At 42.4% G+C, this 22,128-nt stretch overlaps 1 protein-coding gene across 1 annotated transcript; it reads right to left on the bottom strand.

The window, feature by feature from the left end:
* Nucleotides 1–943: 943 nt before the first annotated feature.
* On the bottom strand, nt 944–20,905 carry SPTY2D1 (SPT2 chromatin protein domain containing 1). The gene is made up of 6 exons (XM_075426441.1): nt 20,757–20,905; nt 10,288–10,402; nt 7,762–9,456; nt 6,786–6,942; nt 6,049–6,126; nt 944–3,914 (listed from the first exon to the last, which is right to left on the bottom strand). The coding sequence occupies exons 1-6, from the start codon at nt 20,814–20,816 to the stop codon at nt 3,818–3,820; spliced, it is 2,202 nt and encodes a 733-aa protein (XP_075282556.1). The 5' UTR covers nt 20,817–20,905; the 3' UTR covers nt 944–3,817.
* Nucleotides 20,906–22,128: the final 1,223 nt, after the last annotated feature.

Raw genomic sequence — 22,128 nt, 5'->3', positions numbered from 1 at the left:
TCACATGCCTAAACTGCAGGAAATGCCGATGATTTTCAGATCTTCTCTGAATGCTTAAGTGACTCCATTATTTTTTCATACATTCTTGCTGTTGCATGACAACAAGAAAACAGTTCTCGGAGAATATTCAGCCTAATACTGTTTCATGTGACAGCTCAGAGGAAATCATCAGAAAAGAATTTTGAAAAATCTTCCATAAAGTAAACCAATGAGAAATAGCAGTAAAGTGTTTAATGCCTGTAATTTATTGTATACATACTCTGCAAAACTTATATGCATTTGGTGTGTGCAAAAGTATACACTTTCTTGACAGCACCAGAAAACAGGGAAGCTATGTACGAGTTTTTAACCTGATTTGTCACATCGTGTAAAAAGACATTGTGCACAAATGATATCCCCAAAGAAAAAAACCCAAACATTGGCTAAAACTAGAAGCACCCTTATTTACACACTAACACTTTAATATTGCATCACACCCACTCACCAAAATAAATAGAAGTACATTCATCACAATTTAAACACCAGTCTCTCCATATATTTTTTATCTTTCTGACATGTTTTGGTCTCCAGAAATAGCGGTACTATATCTAGAAATATGCAGTAGCTACTAGATTATGTTACAAAATGCAAAAAACATAGAAAATTAGTTTTCCTGGACAATATTTTGGGCTTTACACAAAAATAAATCCAGATTTCCATAGAGATCTCATATACTTCTTGAAAGATTTTTATTTTAAAGCACAGCACAGAGTTGCACACTAAGGCTTCCTGTGATATGCAAAACCCTGGCCTCCAAAAGACATCACTGTAAAGTGAAATACAGCTCAAGTGTAAATACAAGACATTTGCAAAATTAGTCATCAATAGAAAGTGCCCTTCATTGGATTTAGCATTAGCAGTAAAGAAGTAGCTACTGTAACTGTGCAATCAAAGCCAGACCTGGAAGGGTTTTATGAAAAATGTAATTTCACACTACCAAGTTGAAGGGTACAGAATCTGAGATAGCAGAAACCAACCAACCTTTTTATACTCCTACATTCATTATTTTTTTGACACAATTTAGTAATAAAGGCACATTGTCAAACAGTGAATTAAAAAAATCTAAAAACCAAACCAGAATTTCATTAACTACAATTAAATCATTAGCTTAACATTAGATCCTCATAAACCAATATAAGCATTCTTCCATTTTTTTCTTCACCTCAAATTCAGATCCACTTTGGACAGGTACTGAAGTATTCTTGTTAGATTACTACTGTTAATCTGACAAACAGTAAACAGGTTTTCGGCTGCAAGGTCAGGAATTAAAAACCACAAATTTAGTTCCTTCCTAGCCAATTTACAAATATGCAGCAAATGCAAACACATTAGAACCCAACCATTTGTACAAAATCTGAAAACATTAGCATCCCGTGCCAATTATGAGAAAGTACTTCTTGACTGTAAAATTACAAATGCGTCCTTGAATAATTTTTCATATGAAATAGACAAAATTTAAGCAAAGATCACTGTGTGAAGAAAGTTGCACAGTATTTTAGGGAGGCTAGCAGAGTACATTCCAGTTGCCATCTAAAAGACAAATGACAAAGTGCTTTACAGATTAAGAAATTTAACTGATCTTGCAAGGTTAAATAATCAGGAAGTGGTGAAATAATCAGGTTTTATTTAACCTATAAGCTATGTTTATCTGAAATGCAGATTTAATTCTCAACTGAACCAATTTTGAATTAGTATATTTATTTTGCTTCATAAGAGACTTTTTTTCCCCCCAGCCAGGCAGGAAGTTGCTCACAGCTGATAGAGCTGTCTGCATTGACAGACCTAGAGCCTTTCTCCAGCTAAAAAGAATTTAAAAGTAAAAAAACCTAGTAACTTGATCATGGTCCCAGTGTTCACTGTCTTGAATGGATAATTCTAGGAACTACAACAGAAAATTTTAGATGGTCCCAACAAAGCAGAGTGAATACAACACACTTCTCGACAAGCAGTGAGGTTACACTATCTTGCACGGTCTCAAGTGCATACACTGAGAAACAGGTTTTGTTAGTTAATATAGAAAGTTAATATAGAAAATTAAAAATACAGAGGAGCAACAATGGCATCTTCATCTGAGCTCCCCATCAGCTAATACTGAATTAGGTTATAGAATCTATCCCTATAGCTTACTCATGTCAGTGTTTTACTGAGGCAGTGAAATGCTACACCATCGACAGAAAACATCTTAAAAGGCAAATCCGTTTTTTCTTACATTAAGAGTCAGATGTTTAAAGTTCAGCAGCTTCCAAGATTGTTCCTCACAGGCTGCTATCTGAATTGCTTCCTAGAAGCAGCACTGTTAAGAAGAGCCCAACAGGAAAGGTTCCTTTGTCATTTTTCTACAAGGTAATTTTTCCTTTTCATTCCTTTACTTCCCCTTCCCCCCTCCCCCCAACAAACACCCACAACCATTTTTATACCTTTCCCAGTACTTTCAGCATTACAACCTAACAGCCTCAGCAGCTGAAGCCAGAGGTAATATCAATGGAGTCCTGCAGCTCGAGGCAAAGCTGAGTACTGATACTGGTGAGCTTTGAAGGGCAACTTGGGGAAATCAAAGTAGATGCAACACCAGATTTGAGCTTCAGACTCTCAGTACAACTCTTGTAGACTTACATGAACCCTGTGCTGATCGTAAACAAATTCAGTTACTGAAAGAAACAGTCTTTAAGTGCATAGTAAGAAATAATGTGCAAATATGGGCATTAAGGTAAGTAACTGAACTAACTCTCCTGCTATACATAGCAGTTTAGATTTTTGGTTTGATGAAACTAATCAGAAGTATTCACTAGTTAACATGAAGTTGTTAACATTGAAGAGCTGCAAATACATTCTAACAAAACTTAACTCTGATGTGCTTTCTAAATAGTAAACCTAACGAGATAAATGACTGCTTCACATTTTAAATCATTTAACACATCGGATGTTTAATGCAAGAAAAAACATGTGCACTGTACACAATCTGTAAAAGCAGCAGAAGGTGTTAAACAAATGTGAAGATTTACAGGGCAGGAAAAGAATTCCCAAGCACACGCTTGAGCCCACAAGTTACATACAAACACTAGAAATCCCCGCTTTCAGGGCATGTAGTTATCATATTGAATTAGATTGGCATTGGAATTCCAGACACAGCAAAAGCCACCATAATCTTTTGGCCATATCTATAGCTGCACAAGTTACAAATGACACACACTTTGCTGTTTACAAATAAAGAGGTTCAAATTATTTTTATGGGTCCTCAAATCAGAAAATATGCAGCACTTTATTGCTTTGAACATCTGTGGCAAAAGCTGAAATAACACCCAAGCTGCTTCTGTACAGAAGATGACATTTCAACACTTTGAGGCTCAAGTTGGGAAACAGAGTAGGACAGAAAGCAACTTCTCTAAGTCTCAAGAAATATTGGGGAACAAGAACGGTTTCTTTTAAGTGAATGGAAAATTGGTTGACTGGTATATGGGCCCACACAGTTCCAAGTCAGTGCATAGCTAGTCAGTATTTCTGCTGGCATCCTGAACTGGTTTAATCAATGGAAACATCTATTAATTTTATTCCACTTAATAATACGCATTAGTGCATTAACTTCTTCATAAAAAACCAACCCTGGCAAGTATTAAAAATAAATATCTTATTTAGGTCAAACTAAAGTGTTGCTTTTCAGTACTTTAATCCCTTTAAATATTCTTTTGCCCTCTAACAAGCAAATGGAAACTGAAGTAGAATAAGAGATGTATGGAGGCAGAGGGTAGCAGAAACATGAAGAGTCAACATCATAAATCAGTTAACGTGTCCTCAGCTTCTTAGACTGTCTCTTGCGTTTTAATTCTTCTTCCTCACGCCTCAGTTCTTCTAAGTCCTCCTGAACACCGAGTCTCAAGCTGCCAAATAAGATGAAATCCTTTACAAGCTGCTACTCAAGAAACATGACATTTGACTTCTACCCCTCCCCCAAGAAAAGCAATCCTAAAATTATACAGTTGATTTGAGCAAAAGTTTTAGATCACCTCAACAATCATAAAATTTAATTACAGCAAGAATACAGCTTTAAGAAATAAAGATTTTATCATTAGGTTAGAATCAAATCTTTTGAGGGAAGAAAAATATTTAAAACTTTTGTTAAAAAAATCAAGATTGTGGAAAAAACTGATTTTAATATGAAAGGTTTTCTCTAAAAAGCTGCTGAAACACATCCATCAATTCCTGCCTATGTAACTCTTACATACAAGTCATAGCAGGACTGACTCCTCAAGTTCTGAGAGCCACCTAAACTTTTTACATTGGAGGAATGAAAATGTCAAACAGCAGAGAAGCAAAAGACGTTGTTGCAAGTTCCTGGCTTGAGGTACCATTCAGGTAGCTACAAGCACAACGTTGCTCCACCCTCAGTCCATCTATGACTGCTGAACAGGCCCATGGAAGAGACTCTGCTGATATAGCATGTCTTCGCTACATTCCCCCCATAATTTCTTCAGCTTCCCAGAAGGCAGCATGTTGAAAGGGATACTTCAAACAGTATCCGAAATCACTGACCTCCTCTTCAATAAATAAGGGTGGGATAGTCTTGCTGGTTTGATACTAGAAATGGGTGTGGCAAAGTTACCATTTTGTGATCAGCCGCCACCTTATTTGGAGCCCTACCAAGTGCATTTGTACATCCATAGTTCATTATGAAGCAACATAAGGCAGTGTAGCATGCACCTCCATGTAAAAGGTTAAACCAGATGACACTGAGGATTGAACTGTTCTGGGCTAAACTGCTCCAGTACAGGCTCTGAAAGGGATTTTATTCCTAAACAAGCATAGCAAAGTCATCTTGAATTCAGGAAACTACAGTCATCCAAATTAAGAACAGAAACAAACACATCAAGGATCCATGTGATAAAACTGTGGCTTGAAGCATCATTGTTCATTTCAACTTAGAACTTAACAACTGTAATTTCAGTGGGCTTGCTTAGTTAGAAAAAGTTCCTCATTTCAAGGATCACAGTGCTTTTAACCAAACTCCCAGTGAGAAGTGGCAGAGCACTGGAAATAGTTAAACTCAGTTTTACTCAAGTTTATCCCTCCTTCCTTTATGGTAGCATGTGTAGTTAAGAGTTAGCCAGGTATCCAACTCTGCAAAACCTCACCCTAGGTCTTCAACAGAGCATTCGGTCAATAGCAATATCCCTGTAAAATTCTCGTTGTTTCCTCTAACTCCATTGAACAGACTATAGCTTTGCATGAGCTGCAGCTGTTCCCAAGGAGTAAGGAGGAATAAGGACACTGACTATAACTTCAAAAAGATGCAAGTTTCCAGTGCTCAAGGCACCTTCTGAATAACAGTCTAAAAATTTCAGCAGAACAAAAAAAGTTGGTACCTCAGTATATTTCAATATTTTCCATTATCTATAAAAACCTCTTAGAACTTTCTCAAAGCTTGTTCCACCAGCCATTAAAAAACAAAATCAGTTTATGAACACCAGGTTTTATAATAGTGACATAAGAATTGTGCAGGTCTAGAGGCCAAAACCAATGGTCAAAACTAATATGAAAATATAATCTTCATATGTGAAATCACTGATTACAAAAGTTTGTCAGAGTACTTTATGCATACATAGAAATATACACAAACACATGTATATAGACAAAAACAAATAGATCTCCTTCCAGTCCTCAAACTAGCAGAATATTGTAATGTTTGGGACAAGTCAAAGCGTTTAACATTTCAACTGAAATGTAAATTATTTTTAAAAATATTTTTGGGCATAAGTTGGTTTTGGTTTGGGGTTTCTTTGTTTGGGGTTTTTTTTAACAAGCAAAGTTTGTGATGTATGAGAATGAACATACATGATTTATTTACCATACCCACCAGTGGCTGGCTGAGTTTCATTTTTACCTAAGCTTTCTTTAAGAACTGGTAAGCTTATTTACCTCTGCTATAAAAAGCAGCAAATATCCACTAATTTAGCCCCATGACTTGGGCAATAAACAAGCTTCCCACTTTCTATCCGAGTTTAAATCCATGCATACCTCCTAGCTTCTTCTTTCTGTTGTTCTCTCCAGCTGCTCTCCATGTAACGTAAGGCATAATCACTTTCATCTTTGTATCTGGAATTTAAATATTAACTTTCAGCACACTAAAAAAACATGGTATGTACAGCCGAGTTATAAATTCATGTCCTTTCTTACAAAGAACAATTACCTTGACATACACAGATTCTTTTACAACAATAAAAAGTTACAGGCCTTTAAAATGCTTGCTTTCTTATACCTTATTGTCAGACAAGAGGGAAGTATTTAAATAAACCAAATAAGAGCCTCCATCTTCCAGCAGTTCATAGTCATACCAAGTTAGATCCTCTTACAGAAGAGCTAACACTATTGCATTTAGCAGTTCTTATTCAGGCCGCTGCATTTGATGGATTCCAAAATACTGCAGACTTATAGAAAGCATTTTACCATCTAACAATAGGAAAGAGTTGCTATGAATTACACAGGTGAGACACTGAAGAAGCTGTGTTGCTTTCCAACTATGTTGTATTGCATCAAATTTTATTGCTCCCCAGAAGAGCACGGCAGGCAGGGTGAAAATTCAGGGTCCCTTCTGCATAGAAGCAGCTCTAATGCTTAAATTTCTGCAATGCAAAACCATTTTTGGATACCAGCACTTCCCCCATTTCTAACACACTTTTATTTGTTAAACTATCTTAATTTCTGTTGTTCTGATGCTTGTTCTGCAATATCTTAAAATTGACATTTTTTCTTACCTTTTCCGGTCATAGCCAAATATTTCCCGAATATGCTTTGATATTTCTTCTTGGGGTTCCCCTTCATCTTCAATGAAGTCATCCATTTCAGAGTCATATTCATCATCATCATCATCTTCTATTTGTCTCTTGTAACCAACAGGTGGTCTTCCAAGACCTAAATCACAGGCGAGTGAAAAAAAGCATTAATTAATAACATTTACATAACATTGATTTAACAGTAGTACTCCTTGCTAAACCTTGGGCACAGCCATTTTACAGCTCTGGGCTTCAAGGTGGAAAACTTCTGCCTGAAGTCAGCTAACAATTCTCAGAAACTCAGTAAAAGGAAATACTTCCTCTAAGTGGTGCTGTAGCAGATTAGGTATCAGTATCACCAACTGCATCCTGAGGAAGCTACCAGACCAAAGTCTATAGTCTTGTTCAGGGTTTTCTAGGCACTTATTTGCTGGAGTCCATGCCACTTGTTTCTGTCCAGAAGTAAATTTTTAGAACTGCTTGCTTACTGATAAGGTGAATTTGCTAAAACACTTTTATCAGTCACAGGTTTTCTGTGGGGTTTTAATTTTCATGTACCACTTTAAACATCTGTTATTTAAGACACTACAAAATTTGAAAGACTAAGCACAATTAAGCAATGCAGGAAGTGACTCCTTCAATTCTTTTCCTTCTAACAGCATCCATATACCAACATCCATCACAGGCTGCTTAATTTTCATTCATGTAATACTGCACACCCTAGGCCTGTATTTCAAGGAATATGAGCATAGGTAAAAATAAATAAAAAGCTGCAAGGCAGAAAAAAGCATTCTACTGTTCAATGCACTCTTTTAAAAGCAAATATGGTATTTTGTCCAAGTCTTCCTAATTGCATCTATAATTGTGAAAGACCCTCAGAGACCTCAACTCAGACATATACAAAAAATACAAAACAAATAACTAACCAAAAAAAATTATTTGCTTTAGAATTTTATACCTTGTGGATGAAAGACAGGTCTATGCTCTTGAAAGGATCTCATTCCATTTATCTGTCCATTGCTAGGTCTTGTGACTAGGTTTTTAGAAGAAATAGTTTCCGATACAACAGTACACTTCGGTTTTACAGTTGCACCCAAGCCGCTGCCTGGTCGCCCAGGTCCTGCACCTGGGCCGATGCCTGGCCTTCCTGGTCCTGTTCCCAAGTTGCTGCCTGGTCGCTTGGCTCCTGTGCTTGGACTGATCCCTGGCCTTCCCAGGCCTGTTCCCAAGCTGCTGCCTCCTCGCCCAGGCCCGGAGCTCGGCCTGACTCCTGGTCTTCCTGGTCCTGTTCCCAAGCTGCTGCCTGGTCGCCCAGGTCCAGTGCTTGGGCTGACTCCTGGCCTTCCTGGTCCTGTTCCCAAGCTGCTGCCTGGTCGCCCAGGTCCTGCATTTGTGCTGCTGCCTGGCCGTCCTGGTCCAGTGCCCAAGCTGTTGCCTGGTCGCCCAGGTCCTGTGCTTGAACTGCCAGCCGGCCTTCCCGGTCCCATGCCTGAGCCACCGCCCAGCCGCCCAGGTCCTGGGCTTGAGCTGCTGCCTGGCCTTCCAGGTCCTGCAGCTGAGCTGCTGCTCGGTCGCCCAGGCCCTGGGCTTAAACCACTTCCTGGCCTTCCAGGTCCTACATCAGAACTGCTGCTCGGTCGCCCAGGTCCTGCACTTGAACCACCACCTGGATGTCCAGGTCCTCCTTTTCCTAAGCTGCTGCCTGATCGTTTTGCGTTGGAGTTGATTCCATGCTGAAGGGCTGCAGCATTTCCCGATTTTGTATGGGCAAACTTTTTCAGGCTGGATTCTTTAGCAGATGGTAGCCTCTTAACCCCATTGGCCACTGGTTTTGAGGGTGGCACATGAGAGCTTGAGCCAGACTTCCCAATACCATTGACAGGTAATTTACTATGATTGCTACCAGTAGAGCTTTTTAAGGAGCTATTTTGTGAGTTTTTTTCCACTTGATCAAATCTGGAGGAAGATGATGACCGTGAGTGTTTTTCAGTCAATGCTGGTGCTTTGGATTTCTTATCAGTACCACTCATAGAAGATGATAGACTGCCTTTTGGTGTGGAATGTCTATCTACTGAGCTTTTGTTAAGTTTTGCATTCACACATTCTTTCCGAGAAGTCACTTTTTTTGAAGAACTGGATATCCCTGCATTCTTAATCTCCTTCTCACTTTTCTTATGCATTTCTACTCTTTTGTTTTTGCGTTCCAAATACTCCCTCTCTCTCAATTCTTCTGCTGTTCTGGGTCTCTCTTCTACTTTTTTCACTGCTTTTATTTCCACTGGTTCATATTGTTTTTTTTCAGCAAGCCTCAAGAGCTCTGCAAAGTTCAGAGGTGCTGGTGCACTTTTGGGAGGCGCCTTTGGCTTCACTGCAGCTTTGGATGGTTTCTCTTCATATTCTTCTTGCTCATGCTCAGATTCAGTCTGACTGTACTCAAGTTGCTCAGTTTCATCTTCTGTTGCATACTCAGCCTCTTGGGCTTGAGCAACATTCTCACAAGTCCTCCTCTTTTTAGGCTTCTCTTCAACAGGAATGCCATTATAGCCATGAAAATTATCCTTCGTTCGTGAGGCCATAGCTCTTGCCTTTCTGTCATGTTTCAGTTCAATACGTCTAGCCAACAGTTCTTCTTTCTTTCTTCTTTCTTCCAGTGCTGTTAAAGAAAACCAGGAGAAAATTATGCAAAATTACTACTCTTTATTTCCGTTTCTTCCAAACTCATAAACTATTTGGGAATACTAGTTTAAGGATATCTGGCTAACAGTTATTCAAAATGGACCAGAAAGTGATCAGAGGTCTGCCAACAGGGCAAGCTAACCCACCTGAGTCAGCTAGTCCGACAAACAAAGGCGAACAATTAAGCCAAATGCTGCTACTGCAAAACCCATTAAGGTGATTCAACCAAAGCAGCTATCCAGCATGCTATGCAAACTAAGGAGAATTACTGTGTGAGGAGGTACAGGAGTTACGGGATCTCTGAGTAATGGAAGGAGTTCTGAGACTAAGCAAGAGAATTTTGAGACTGCAGAATTTACTATCAGATGTTTAAGGGGAGATGTGGAAAGGAGAAAATCAAAGAGTATTCGGGGGATAAGAATTGGAAAACAGGCTGAGTACACGTGTAAAGGGTGTAGAGGAGAGTCAGAAGACACAACAACAGGAACTCTTACTATTTTTTCCCCCGGACGAAGCTTTCCAAAGTTAAGTTACCAAAAGCCCAGATGGTTTCTTGCAGTATCTCTTCACCTTAACTACTTTTCAACCTCCAACAGTAAATATTAATCAGGTACACTGGCATTTAACTCCTTAGGAAAGCATGCAAACATCCCTAGTCCTTACTTAGTCCTAGCTTTCCCTCAGCATCAGTTATGTGCATAAACTCCACAAACAGATGTATAGCTGTATTTGCAAGAGCTTTGAATAAGGTGACAGTCTCTCAAGGAGTCAATGAAAGTCTCCCTTACGAAATATTTTGGACTGTTACCTTTTTTTCTTTTTTCTTCTTCTTGCCGTCTGAGAAATGCTTGCACTGCTGCAGACTCTACACCTTTGACTTTTGGAACCTTTTTGGGAGGACCAACAGCCAAACTGTACCTTTTCTGCAAAGAACAAAGAAATATGTCAGAAAAGTTAAGAAATGTAAAAGTCTAAGTTTTTAAACCTGAGGAGTTGTGGAACAGTCACGTACTTGACTTTAAGCATAGAGATGGTACAGAATAAACAATGAATTCCCATGAAGCTGAATTGTGACAGATACATTTGACTCCTAGCCCTACTTTGGTTCAGGCTGACTAAGGAGCAACAGGCCTCATGTCCTTGGGGTGAACTTGTAAGCTAGAATGCCCCTGGCTCACATATAAGAGAGTGAAGGTGTCATGAAAAGTGTTTTGAAAGGTGGTTTCGAAACCCAAAAGTGCAAGATAATCAAAATACAGAACAAGATACCACAGCTAAAACGAAGACATCTATCTTGGCTGCTAGTCAATAGTATAGACAACTCCTTCACCCTATAAATATTACCATGAGGATGGCCCCAGTTTGAGCTCTCCCTGAACTGCAGCTGGACTGCATGCCAGGTGACTCTCCCCTTGAGGAGGGACACCTCTCAAGGTTAGGAGATTCCTTACCTGAGACTAAGATATCCTTCCTTACCCAAGGCAGAGAGATCCCTTACCCGCAACAGTTCCCTGGTAAGTGACAGACAGCATGCTGAATTAACATTATGAAACATTAGTAATCCATGTAGCTACTCAATGTTATTATAAACATTGTATGGATAATTCCATTAGACAAACCATTGACCAAGTCTGAGACTAAGATTGGATCCAGTCATGCCTAGGCTCCAAAAGGAGTTTAGAAAGCAAGGGGGTCCACTCTGAACCTCGTGATCCAACAGGAGAGCATTCCTTACTTTTTGCATCTCTGGTCTCTCTTTGAATCATTCTATTTTCCTTTATGTTTCTTCCATGCAGTAATTAATAAGGTGGCTCTTGCCAAATTTATTGAACCTTGTCAAACCACTGTTAAAACTTTGTTAAATTCCATTGAACTTACTCAACTCAGTCAAATGATTATTTTATCTCAATAAAATGTATTGCTGCTTCCCTCTTTTGAGTGAAATGCATTCCACTCATCTGTGACCAGAGTGCACTCAGCTTTCCAAAGGAATGAACAGGAAACCAGAAGAAAGGTAGGGATGTTATACTAAGCAATAAAAAGGGGAATCAAAATGTGGAACGATAACTGATATTAACAAGACTATTGCTGTTGTAGGTATTTTTGTAAAGTGTTACCCCTTAAGTTTAAAATTAACCATAGAAACTAAGAAACAGGATTTTGAATAATGTGTTATTGTTTCTGTAGAAGGATGTACCTGTCCAAAGTAGAACCAGAGTGTGATGAATCGTAAGAATAACTAATGAGCTATGAAAAACTGTTGAGATTGCCAAAAGAAACAGGTAACTAGGGGGAAGGTAATTCTGGCAGGGCGAGATCGCAACCACTGACTCAGGAACCACCTACCCCAATTATACCCCAGACTCAAAAGATGAAGAAACTGAGCATGCGTACTAGTTTACATGCTGGACAAGGAGACTTTAACCAATCATTTAATGGAACAACAATGCATATGTAGTAGGAAGATCAATATGTTAATGCTTTGTGTATAAATAACTGTTGATTTGGAAGCTTGGTGTGCTGTCTCGGGACAGACACCCATATTTGTGCAAATATACAATAAAATACCTCTGCTCTGTGTGTATATTGGCATACTGCACACCAGGTAAACAAACCTCGAATTTTGGGACAACAAGGAGACCAAGAGAAATGAGTAAAATGCACTAGACTTAGAAGGAATGCAACAGGTGCATCAGCAAGAGAATAAAAATATTTCTGGTCAGCCTTACTCTTTGACAAAGCAGGAAGCAAAAGCAGACTACGGCCCAAGCTGTCAGAGTCTGTTGCAGGTGTACAGGTCCATTAGGGCTTTCAGCTTTTTTGTGAATGCTCATTTCAGTTTCAGGTTATTTTATACGGGGGTGGGGGGAGGGAGGGAAATCAATGCAAAAAATGGAACTACTCCGAAAGTTGGTGCTACCTTCACCAGTATTAGTAGGTTGATCTAAAACCAGTGATATTTAGTTCCTCCTGCAGTAATCTTAAACAAAGAGTACTGTACATCAAGGAGCAAATGATCTGCATGCCAGTTCACCTCAATAGGCACAGGCCTGCACTCTACTAATTGCTTGAGACCCCTGGATGAACTCAGCAGGCTAACTGTGACAGAATATGCAGCCCCCACTTGGCACCTGGCAATTAGACCACCTGCATGTGGTGTAATTTGCCTGGAGTAAAGAAGGCTCCAGAGAGATCTTACTTCAGCCTTTCGATAGTTAGAAGGGGCTTGTAAGAAAGATGGGGACAGACTTTTCAGTAGAGCCTGTAGCAACAGGACAAGGGGTGATAGGTTTAAACCAAAAGGTAGATTCAGACTATATAAGAAAGACTTTTTTACAATGAAAGTAGTGAATCACTGCAACAGATTGCCCAGAGAGGTGGGAGATGCTCCATCCCTGGAAACATTCCAGGTCAGGTTGGACGGGGCTCTGAGCAACCTGCTCTAGTTGAAGATGTCCCTGCTCACGGCAGGGGGGTTGGGCTAGATGACCTCTGAAGGCCCCTTCCAGCCATTCTATGATTCTATGTCTCATTATATCTCGAAGTGAAGCAGCATGTTTTCATATAATGTCATTTTGGTTGGCAGTGGAAATGATAAATAGCGATGTTTACTTCCAAGAACATCCTATAAAAGCTCTGAAGACTACAGTGCTGGTGATCCTTGCCACAGACAGGATTTGCACAGCTTGCCATGCCTAGATACCTGTACAGTGCTGTAACAACTCAGAGCTCCAGCAGCTGAACAGATGTAAAGTTATCTATGCTGTCCCCTTTATTCCCCCTTTCCTGTTATCTCCAATAAATGTTATTTTAATCTGTATGTTAAGAGTCCAGGTGCCCTCCTTACTGGCATCTATCATGAATACTTGCACTAGTGTGCTACACCTGTTCAGACATTACCTTTCATAATGTACCAATTATCAGACTGGACATTAGAATGATAAAATGCAAGGAAATACAGACTTTTTTATCTTCTTCCCACAAACAGACTAGAGAAGATAAACAAGGCAATGGGAAGGACAGACACTTGCAAAGATAAATAAAATAGAAGCCAGCTAAATCCAGAAGCAGATGGAAAACAGAAGAAAATACATTTACAAAAACAACAACTCTATCTGAGGTTTGAGAGGTTTGGGGTTGTTTTTGGATTTCAGTAGTAAGCCAATAGATTATAACCTAAACGAAGATCTTCCACATGGAAAGTTAGGATCCTCACCACATGAAAGAGCTGTGAAATAGTCCCAAATAAAAACCAATATCACTAATAAAAAAGCCACACAAGTCAGTATTACCATAAATATCTTCCTATCCTCATGTAGCCTTATGAAACTTAACTAATTAAAATCTCTGGTAAAGATACCTACATCCAAATGTTTTAGGAGCAATAATCAGGCAAGCTAGTAGCATAACTCCCTACAGATTTCAGTTGCACCCAACAGAAGCCTTTGTTCTAATTCATTGGCACAGCAGCACACAAATAGATATCTGGATTACTTTAACTCCTAACATGCAAACCCACACATTATCTGTGTGTACACACGCACTAAGCCGCAAGGTTCAGATTCATTTCTAAAATGCAGCCAAAACTGGGTCCAAGGATGGCAGCCACAGTAACAGCTGAAATTACTGAAGCAAAATTATAAAGATACACCATCCACGTACACTGTAGTAGTAAAACCTGACATGTTGCCTCATCACATTAAAGACCTACTATAGTCAAGCTCATTTACCAAGATTCATCTCTGTGCAAGAGAGTTTACCACAGTCTGAGAACTGATTTTGTAAATCTTTATCACTTGGAGAAGCTCCAACTCTGAGCAATTTTTTGTACTTACAATTGAAATCATTAGAGAATCAACCATCATAGCTAGGACTATTTAAAGGCTAAGACGATAGCTGGAGCTGGGCTCCTTTCTTCTGGGAAGCTGAGGTCCTTCCCCAAATTTTGTGTTGTTTACACCAACAGTATTCCAAGACCTAACTTGTTCAGGAACCACGATGCAGTACTGCCTCTCAATTTTTGCTCAAATGTAGCCCGTGACTCAGTGGCCCAAAGTAATCTGGCACGCTCCATCTAAACCAGAACAGATAGAGAAGCAAAGAAATCCACACATAATCAGTGAAAACCCTTTCAGAAAAAGTTTGAGGCAAATTAGTACTCTGTAGTATACTCCTGTTAGTATAACATCTACATAAATTATGTTACTCCTGAAGTTAAACAGGTCATATTTTGCCATTAGTAACCTAATTCGACAAAACTTGGTTTAATTATTCAATTTCTACACAGTTTTTAAAAACAGACAAAACAGGGCATACAGTTGGACCTGATCTGAAAGGTCGGTTTTTCCAACCTAAAGTATTCTAGGGTCTGAAAGAGTTGTAGGCCTAAGGAGCACCTTTCAAAACTGCTTAACAGCAGGGACAAATGCAGATTGATCTATCCTGTTAGGAAGCCTTATAAAGAATTAAAGTGATGGGGAAGCAGTTTTCAGGCTTTGTTTCGCTGCACTACAACCAACAGTCCTATCCAGGAGCAGGTTTGTAAAGCAGCTTGACAGACATGCTGTTTTCTCACTGCCATTAACGCAGCAAATTGTGCCAAATTTGGGATTTAAAAGTCTCGCTATCAACAGCATTTCTTGATATTGGCTAACAACGGAAAACACAGCTAAACAATTCATAAATGAATACCTGTTTTCTGTACTGTGAATCACTACTATTGCTGAGAAAAGTTTTCTCCACCTTCATTTAGAAATAGCGTAAAATAATCAGCTTAAGTTTAGACCTTCTAAAAGCACTGAACCATGCACATGATCCACAAGCACCGATAAACTGTTTTACTTAGAGTGCCAATAAATGTGCATCAGATTCCAGGTAAACCAGACAAAATAAGCCAGGGCATGTCACTATCATCCAAGCAGCAGTTGCACTATTCTGGCTCTTTATAGCTATTGCCAAGTCAGTTAAATCAGACAAACAGAAACGTTTAGCCTTTAGGAGGGCAGGTCAAGCTGTTCCCAGAACACTGCACTACTCAAGTTGTAAACACTGATTCTATCTCTGAGTAGAAGAACCTGGTGACAGCTCTAACCGAATACTGCCGAGATACATGAAGTGAGCACTGCTTTACATGAAGGAAAAAGCAAAGGCTGTGGAAGTGCCTCTCCAACTATATACCTTCAAGAAATAACAAGTCTCTTCCTCCCAGAGTAGTATTTCTCCTGAGGTTTCTCATTTTTTACCTTCACCTCTGCAAACCTCGCTGTAGCCACCTACGCAACACCTGGCTCTCCCCAAATCTGACCCATGGTACTCTAAGAGTATGGTGGAAAGTCCATTACAGTGCTTTCCGCTTACAGCCAGAATCAACTGTTTCAGTGGGTTGTCCAGCATATGAAGTTATATGACTGACAAGGAAGCAGATTTCTGTCTGAAAAGTATACCTCAAAACAAAAAGATAAAATTTAAAAAGACTGGTATTAATATGGCAAATAAAAAACCCCACCAGGCCGCATGTGCCTGCACGTTCACAGACATGCATACCGACTTTGAGAAATACATATCAGATACAGTTTACATACATATAAGTAAGACACCCGTCCCTGAAACGCAGAGTGCCAGTGTCTAGTAGCCAGCCTCAGCCAGCAGGCAAGCTCCAGGTCACAAGTTTAACTGTGTAACCTGCAACCAAGGTTTTGCTCTTAAACCACTGACTTTAAAAAGTGGCACGCAATCCTCACACTGTTGCAGCTGTTTTGATGTCAGCACTCAAATGCGAAACCTTGGACTGTAAAACAGATATTACAAAATTATTGTAAGCTTTGTGGCATCCAAATGAAGCCCCAAAAGTTATAGACCAAATACTAGACCCAGACACAAGCAACAGTAGTAGTACTGTCTTTAACAATGATCAGTACTTACACTGGCAGCGACGCAAGACGTGAGTGATCAATTCTGCCAAACTGGATTCTCAGAGCACCTGTGCAACTGAACATGTTTGCTGCAGGCCTGCACAGGCAACGTAAAGACAATGCCATTTGTGCTATCCCGTGTGGGCAACTTGCAGAGGTTCTCACACAGTGGGTTTTTTTTGATTACTTGTTTTCCACTAGCAGGTTGTGACCCCTGTACAATGTTTACAGCTCTTCCTATTCTTCCCTACCATTCACCAACACCAAGACATGTAGCCCTCTCCAATGGGAAGTCCCTGTTTCCCCCTCAATATTCTTCGGGTTCGCTGACCCAATTAAGCTGCATGTTTGTGTCACTCCTCTCGCAATGCCCCAACACTAACAGTTCCTCAAAAGGCAGCATTCCAAATCGGTAAGGGGTAGTTTGTGCTAACTGCCCAGGGGCCTCTGCTGCCATCCCGTGCTTGTACTTCCGAGGCCTCTGAGAGACAGCTTAGCACTGTCCACTCTGCAGGCACCACGCCGGGGTTACCAGCAGCTCGCTCGGCAGCTGGACTTTCTTAGAATAAGTGCATGTAGTGCCTTCTCAACTACTATTATCAATATCTAGTTATGACAAAGGAAATGGTAGTTAGTAAGCATGCTTAAATTTATTTGATTCTCTTCAGGTTCTAAAGAGAAAGGCTTTACTGATAAGAGTATTTTAACTATCAGCTGTTCTTATCTCCCCAAACCAATTTAACCAGGTCACACATTTTACTTCTAAACGCAAAAATAATTTTCTTAAGAACACACCCAAGCTGAACCATTAGCTGAAAAAAGGCAGAAATTTCTTCTGCTAAATGTTGCTTCACACAGTAAAAAAAAAAAGTCTAAAAAGCATACTTTATGCTCTCCCTTATGTAGTGGTATTGTGGTCCCCTTTTTCATCTGCTTAAGCAAGAAGAAAGACCAGGAATAGGAAAAGCTAAAAGTTTTGCACAATTTAGTCAGTGTTTGCAAGCGCCTGGAAGTTTGCTATCAAGTTCAGTCAAGTTCAAAGTAAAAGCCCTCCTCACCCCATGCCAACTTTTTTTACATTGCACACCTTGCAGTTCTCATGTGGACATCGATATAATACAAAGCATTTCTAGGCTCTGTTTTGAGCCAAATTTTAACCACATAATAAATGCATGCACACCAATTGAACAAGAGTCTGGTTCTACAGCAATGTGCACCTCGCAGCCATTCTCCACACTTCTCTTGCAGGGCTTCTCTGGCCTGTGGGCAAACGTTCGACAGTTTGTCGAGCACAATTTCATGGGCACGCTCTCTAATACACCGGGTCCTCTGAACAAACTCTGGGATTTCGCTATTACTGTTTTACATTGCAAATGCTTAACTTCTTGTAGCTACTGGTACTTGTCAACTGTACTGGAGGCTATTTTGTAACGACGCATACACACTATGTATCAGTCCAATTTAAAACGAAATTTCAGCAAGTGCTGACGTGGATGACAAGCTGTTTCAGTTTCAGGTCACCTCTTTGTGGTAAATGCTATTCCGTATCAGATTTTTTTGTAAGTTCTGTACAGGAAAGATTCATCCTCAGTCAAAAGGAGTAGGGAGCTATATCAGAGAATTTCTAATAAACTATTAGTGACAACAGAAACAAGGTGAAATAAAAGAATGACTTGTTTCCAACTATGTTCAGTGTTTTTTTAAAAAAACTGCAATACATTTTCACACTATCTTCCACACAAACATCTCAAAGTGCTTCACCACATCCACTATGTCACGTAAAACTTGCAGCATTAACAGACCAATTTAACCAAAAAGAGAAGAGCGACGTAGAAAGTATTTAATCTTACTGAAACCAACATAACATCTCATAACCGGTATCATGTCTAGTCAAAGCAAGATCACACTGGAAGTCTAATGAACTGCTAATTGAACACATGTAACAAGATATATACACACACACAATAATGAATCCCATGTGCTCGAATCATGTGAGAAAACTGGGTCTCTTTTCAGCAACTGCCATAAAGATTATTAGCAGCACATCATTAATAGCTCATACAGGAGTTCATATATGTACTATTTTACTTAGAAACAAAACCTGATGCAACTAATAGGGCATCAGAAGGCTGATTTCAGCAGTGTTCCTTCTGAATCTGCATTACCATAGGGAGATGAACAAGCAGGTCCATTTTTACAGAGACATGATGCAATACCTGTTTTAGGCAGGCCCCTCTTTTACAATAAAAGACCTTTTTATTTCTTAAACAGAGTTTTTTCTACAGTTTCTACTGTATATATATATATATTACAGTTGCACATGTTACTTCATTTTTTCATTACAATAGGCATGGAATATTTGTTTTAGTGCACTGTAAAGTTTATTTTAAACTTCTCAAAGGGCGATTCAGGGGATATGCTGATTAATGCAGGAACTAACATTTCTGGAAACCCATTAACTTTACATACCAGTAAATCTTGTAATTAGTCTGAATGATATTTTTAATAAAAATATTTAAGATTAATTATATTATTCTTATAGGCAGATATTTTACATAGTAGCTTTAATCTAGTGGAGTTACTTTGATGTCCATTGATCAGAAAACTTCCATAAGCCCTCTTCTGAAGCCTAACAGCTGCAGATAACCTCAAGCAGTGCCAACTGCAGCTCTACTTTTGCACAGAGACTAAGGCAAACTTCACAGTTAAAAGCCGCACCACTACCACGCTAGAACAGCAGGGAACCAAACTGCTTCAGCGACAGCTTGAATTGCACTCTCGCTCCATGAGTTAATCAGGTAAGCAAATCCTAATCCTGCCTTTTCTAAAAGGAGTAACAAAACTCTCATCCGTCGCACAACGAGTAGGATTGCCTCCCTCCACCATCACATCTGCAGCAGAGAACATGGCAGATATTTTATCAGTTCATCATCATGGTTTATAACTATTTGTGACAAAAAATAGTGGCACAGTACATTAAAGCTGCAGGAGAAAATAAAAAAGGTAAAAAGAAGTTTTAAATGTCTGGAGAAAGAACTACAACAACCCAATGATAATTTAGTGAAACACCTTGTTTCAAGTCATAAAGCAGGCATTTAAATGTCTTAAAGTATTCATATATTTAATATTTCCATATTTACATTATAAACCATATTTCTATGTAGAGCCAAACTAAATCAGGGTAAATATTAAAGCGTACATTTTATAATATTTTTAAAACACGATGGGTTCTGACAAATTACACATACCTACATTACGGCCAGTCCACATTATCAACTGGTCACAATATTAGCGAATATTACCAAAGTTTCACTAGTGACACAGAGAGACCGAGAGCCTCTCAATTCTCGAGTGTCTCCATTTCAGCAGTGTCTGAACCAAAGAGTATGCTGCTTCTGTTTTTCCTCTCGTTTATGCTAGAAACAACTACCCCTCTCACTTACACTGGTTTAAGCGAGCTAACCATGGAAACACAGAAGTCTGGCACTCGGTTAAAGAACAGACATGAAAAGTGTTTCCCTAGCTGGCGGCTCCCAAAGAGAAAATATTTTTAATCCAAATAAGCACATATGACTTATAATTTGGGTCCTGCCAAAGGAATGAAACCCAGTATATTAATGTCCCAAAGGGCCACGGGCCCTTCCTACTGCCAGGCTCCATTCGGCCAAGCAAGCGGGTTGTTTCACACCGAATCAACACAAAACTGATCGCTCGAGTTGAAATGCAAGCTGCTGAATTACAGACTTCAGAACAATACAAACCGAAAGACCCGTCACCGCACAGAGGCGTTGCGGGCTGTTCCCCAGCAGCGGACACGCAGGTACCGGACAAGGCAGCGCATTCATCCCAAACTTGGTCATTCTTTGTCTCCGACCCGCACTTGAGACGTGGCGGGCCTCTGTTTTCAGAGCAAACAAAAGGGCTGCTCCGCTCATGACCGCAGCCGCTGCCCTCCCGCCGCCACCGCCCGTGCTCCCCAGGCCGGGGTATTTTCGGCGACCGGCAGCCACCAGCGCCGGCCGCCCCTACCCAGCCCCGGGACCTGTTGACAGCGGCAGCCCCGCTTCGCCCCGCCGCACACCGGCGCGGCTGCAGCGCCCGACCCGGCAAGGCAAGGAGCCCGGCCTCGGGCCGCCCGGGCGGGCTACGCCAGCGCCAGCCGGGCCCGCGAACCGGCTCCCTCGGCCGGGTGCCGGGGCCCCGGCGAGACCCTCGGCGCCCCGTGAGGGGAGCGCGGGGCCCCGGCACGGCACGGCCCGGCCCCGCCGGGACACCCCCCCTCCCCCGGGGGCGCCGCCGACCCAACGGCTGTAACGGCGGCCACGCGCCTCCCCAGGAGCCCTCCCCCCGCCGCTCCCGGGCTCACCGGCACCGAGCTCAGCCCCTGCTGCTCCGAGGCCATCACCAGGATGTTGTGGAAATCCATGGCTGGGCCAGGGGGGGCGCGTCAGGCAGCCGCCCCGCTCCTCCCCGCTCCCCTCCGCGCTCGCCCCGCACCGCCGCGCCGCTCGGCCCCGCTCGCTTCCGGCCGCCGTCGCCTACCCTTTATATCACCTCGCCTCGCGCCGGCGTCACACTGCCCGCGCGTCACTTCCCTCGTGACGCGCGTCCGTCGGGGGAGGGGCGGCTGCGGCGGCTGCGCCTGACGGGGAGCCCCGGAGCAGCGGCGGGGCCGGCGGACGCGGCCTAATGAGCCCCCGCCTGGGGCCGCCCCCGCCCTGCCCGCCGCCCTCCGCGGGCCCGGGGCTGGCGCTCGGTGCTGCCCCCGCGGGGTTGCCTCAGCGGCGCCTCGGGAAGCACCGCGCCGGGCTGGGCCGGGCCTTGGTACAGGGCCGCGCCAGCGCTTCACCCCGCGCTCCCGGTCCTTGGTGTCAACCGGTGGCGGGGGGGGGGGGGGGCTCGAAGGGGCTCCCCGGCGCCGGCCACGTGGCGAGGGAGGAGTGTGCGTCGAGCGTGTGTGGCCACCTGTGCAGGGTGCCAGGGCGCAGCGAGCGGCACGTGGGAGCGTGTGGCTGCGAGGGACGTCGCTGTGGGGACGCCGCCGTGGGAGCGCGTGGCTGCGCGGGACGCTGCCATGGGAGTGCGTGGCTGCGAGGGACGCCGCCGTGGGGATGCCGCCGTGGGAGCGCGTGGCTGCGCGGGACGTCACCGTAGGGATGCCGCCGTGGGAGTGCGTGGCTGCGCGGGACGCTGCCGTGGGGACGCCGCTGTGGGAGCGCGTGGCTGCGAGGGACGTCATCGTGGGAGTGGCGGCCGTGTGAAGGCCGCCGGGTCAGTGGGACCCCTCGGCCAGGAGTAGCACTGACCTTGGCAGGCGCCGAGCAGAGCGTGCTGTGTGTGTGGCGGTGTGTTTCTCCAAGTCTGCGATGACCTGGGGAAGGGTGCGAGGATGCCGGCTGGCTGAGGGCTCCTCCCTGGCCTCGGCCGTCGGCTGTTCTGCTGAGGGCCGCCCGACAAAAATCCCTCTGCCCCGCGCCGCTGCTCGGAGGAACCCAGGCGCTGAAAGGAAGCTGCTTTTTCTTCGTTTCTTTAACATCAGTTCTTCGTTAACATCGCTGTTGGCTGACCGCTCTCCACTTTCAGTTCCTCCAGGTTCCTGCGCTTTCCAGTCTTCCTTCGCCTCTTCGCTGCCCTCACTTTGTTTGTTCTGTGTGTGAAATTCCTTTCTGGCTGTAGCCGTAAGCCGTGTCGCAGCCCAGTGGAAAGACGCCCGGCGCGGCCCTCATTGCGGGGAGGAA

Source organism: Opisthocomus hoazin, chromosome 7, assembly GCF_030867145.1.
Source record: "Opisthocomus hoazin isolate bOpiHoa1 chromosome 7, bOpiHoa1.hap1, whole genome shotgun sequence".
In the NCBI taxonomy this organism is placed as follows: Eukaryota; Metazoa; Chordata; class Aves; order Opisthocomiformes; family Opisthocomidae; genus Opisthocomus; species Opisthocomus hoazin.
The sequence above is the reverse complement of the archived record's forward strand: the minus strand, read 5'-3'. Positions and strand labels throughout refer to the sequence as shown.

What these genes read in the sequence shown, in the direction of transcription:
- SPTY2D1 (XM_075426441.1), bottom strand. Translation starts at nt 20,816, where the DNA reads ATGGATTTCCACAACATCCTGGTGATGGCCTCGGAGCAGCAGGGGCTG. An exon ending in TTTGGCTATGACCGGAAAAG is followed by an intron (nt 6,127 to 6,785) that starts GTAAGAAAAAAT and finishes TTTAAATTCCAG; the next exon opens with ATACAAAGATGAAAGTGATT. An exon ending in CAGAAAGAAGAAGCTAGGAG is followed by an intron (nt 3,915 to 6,048) that starts GTATGCATGGAT and finishes CTTATTTGGCAG; the next exon opens with CTTGAGACTCGGTGTTCAGG.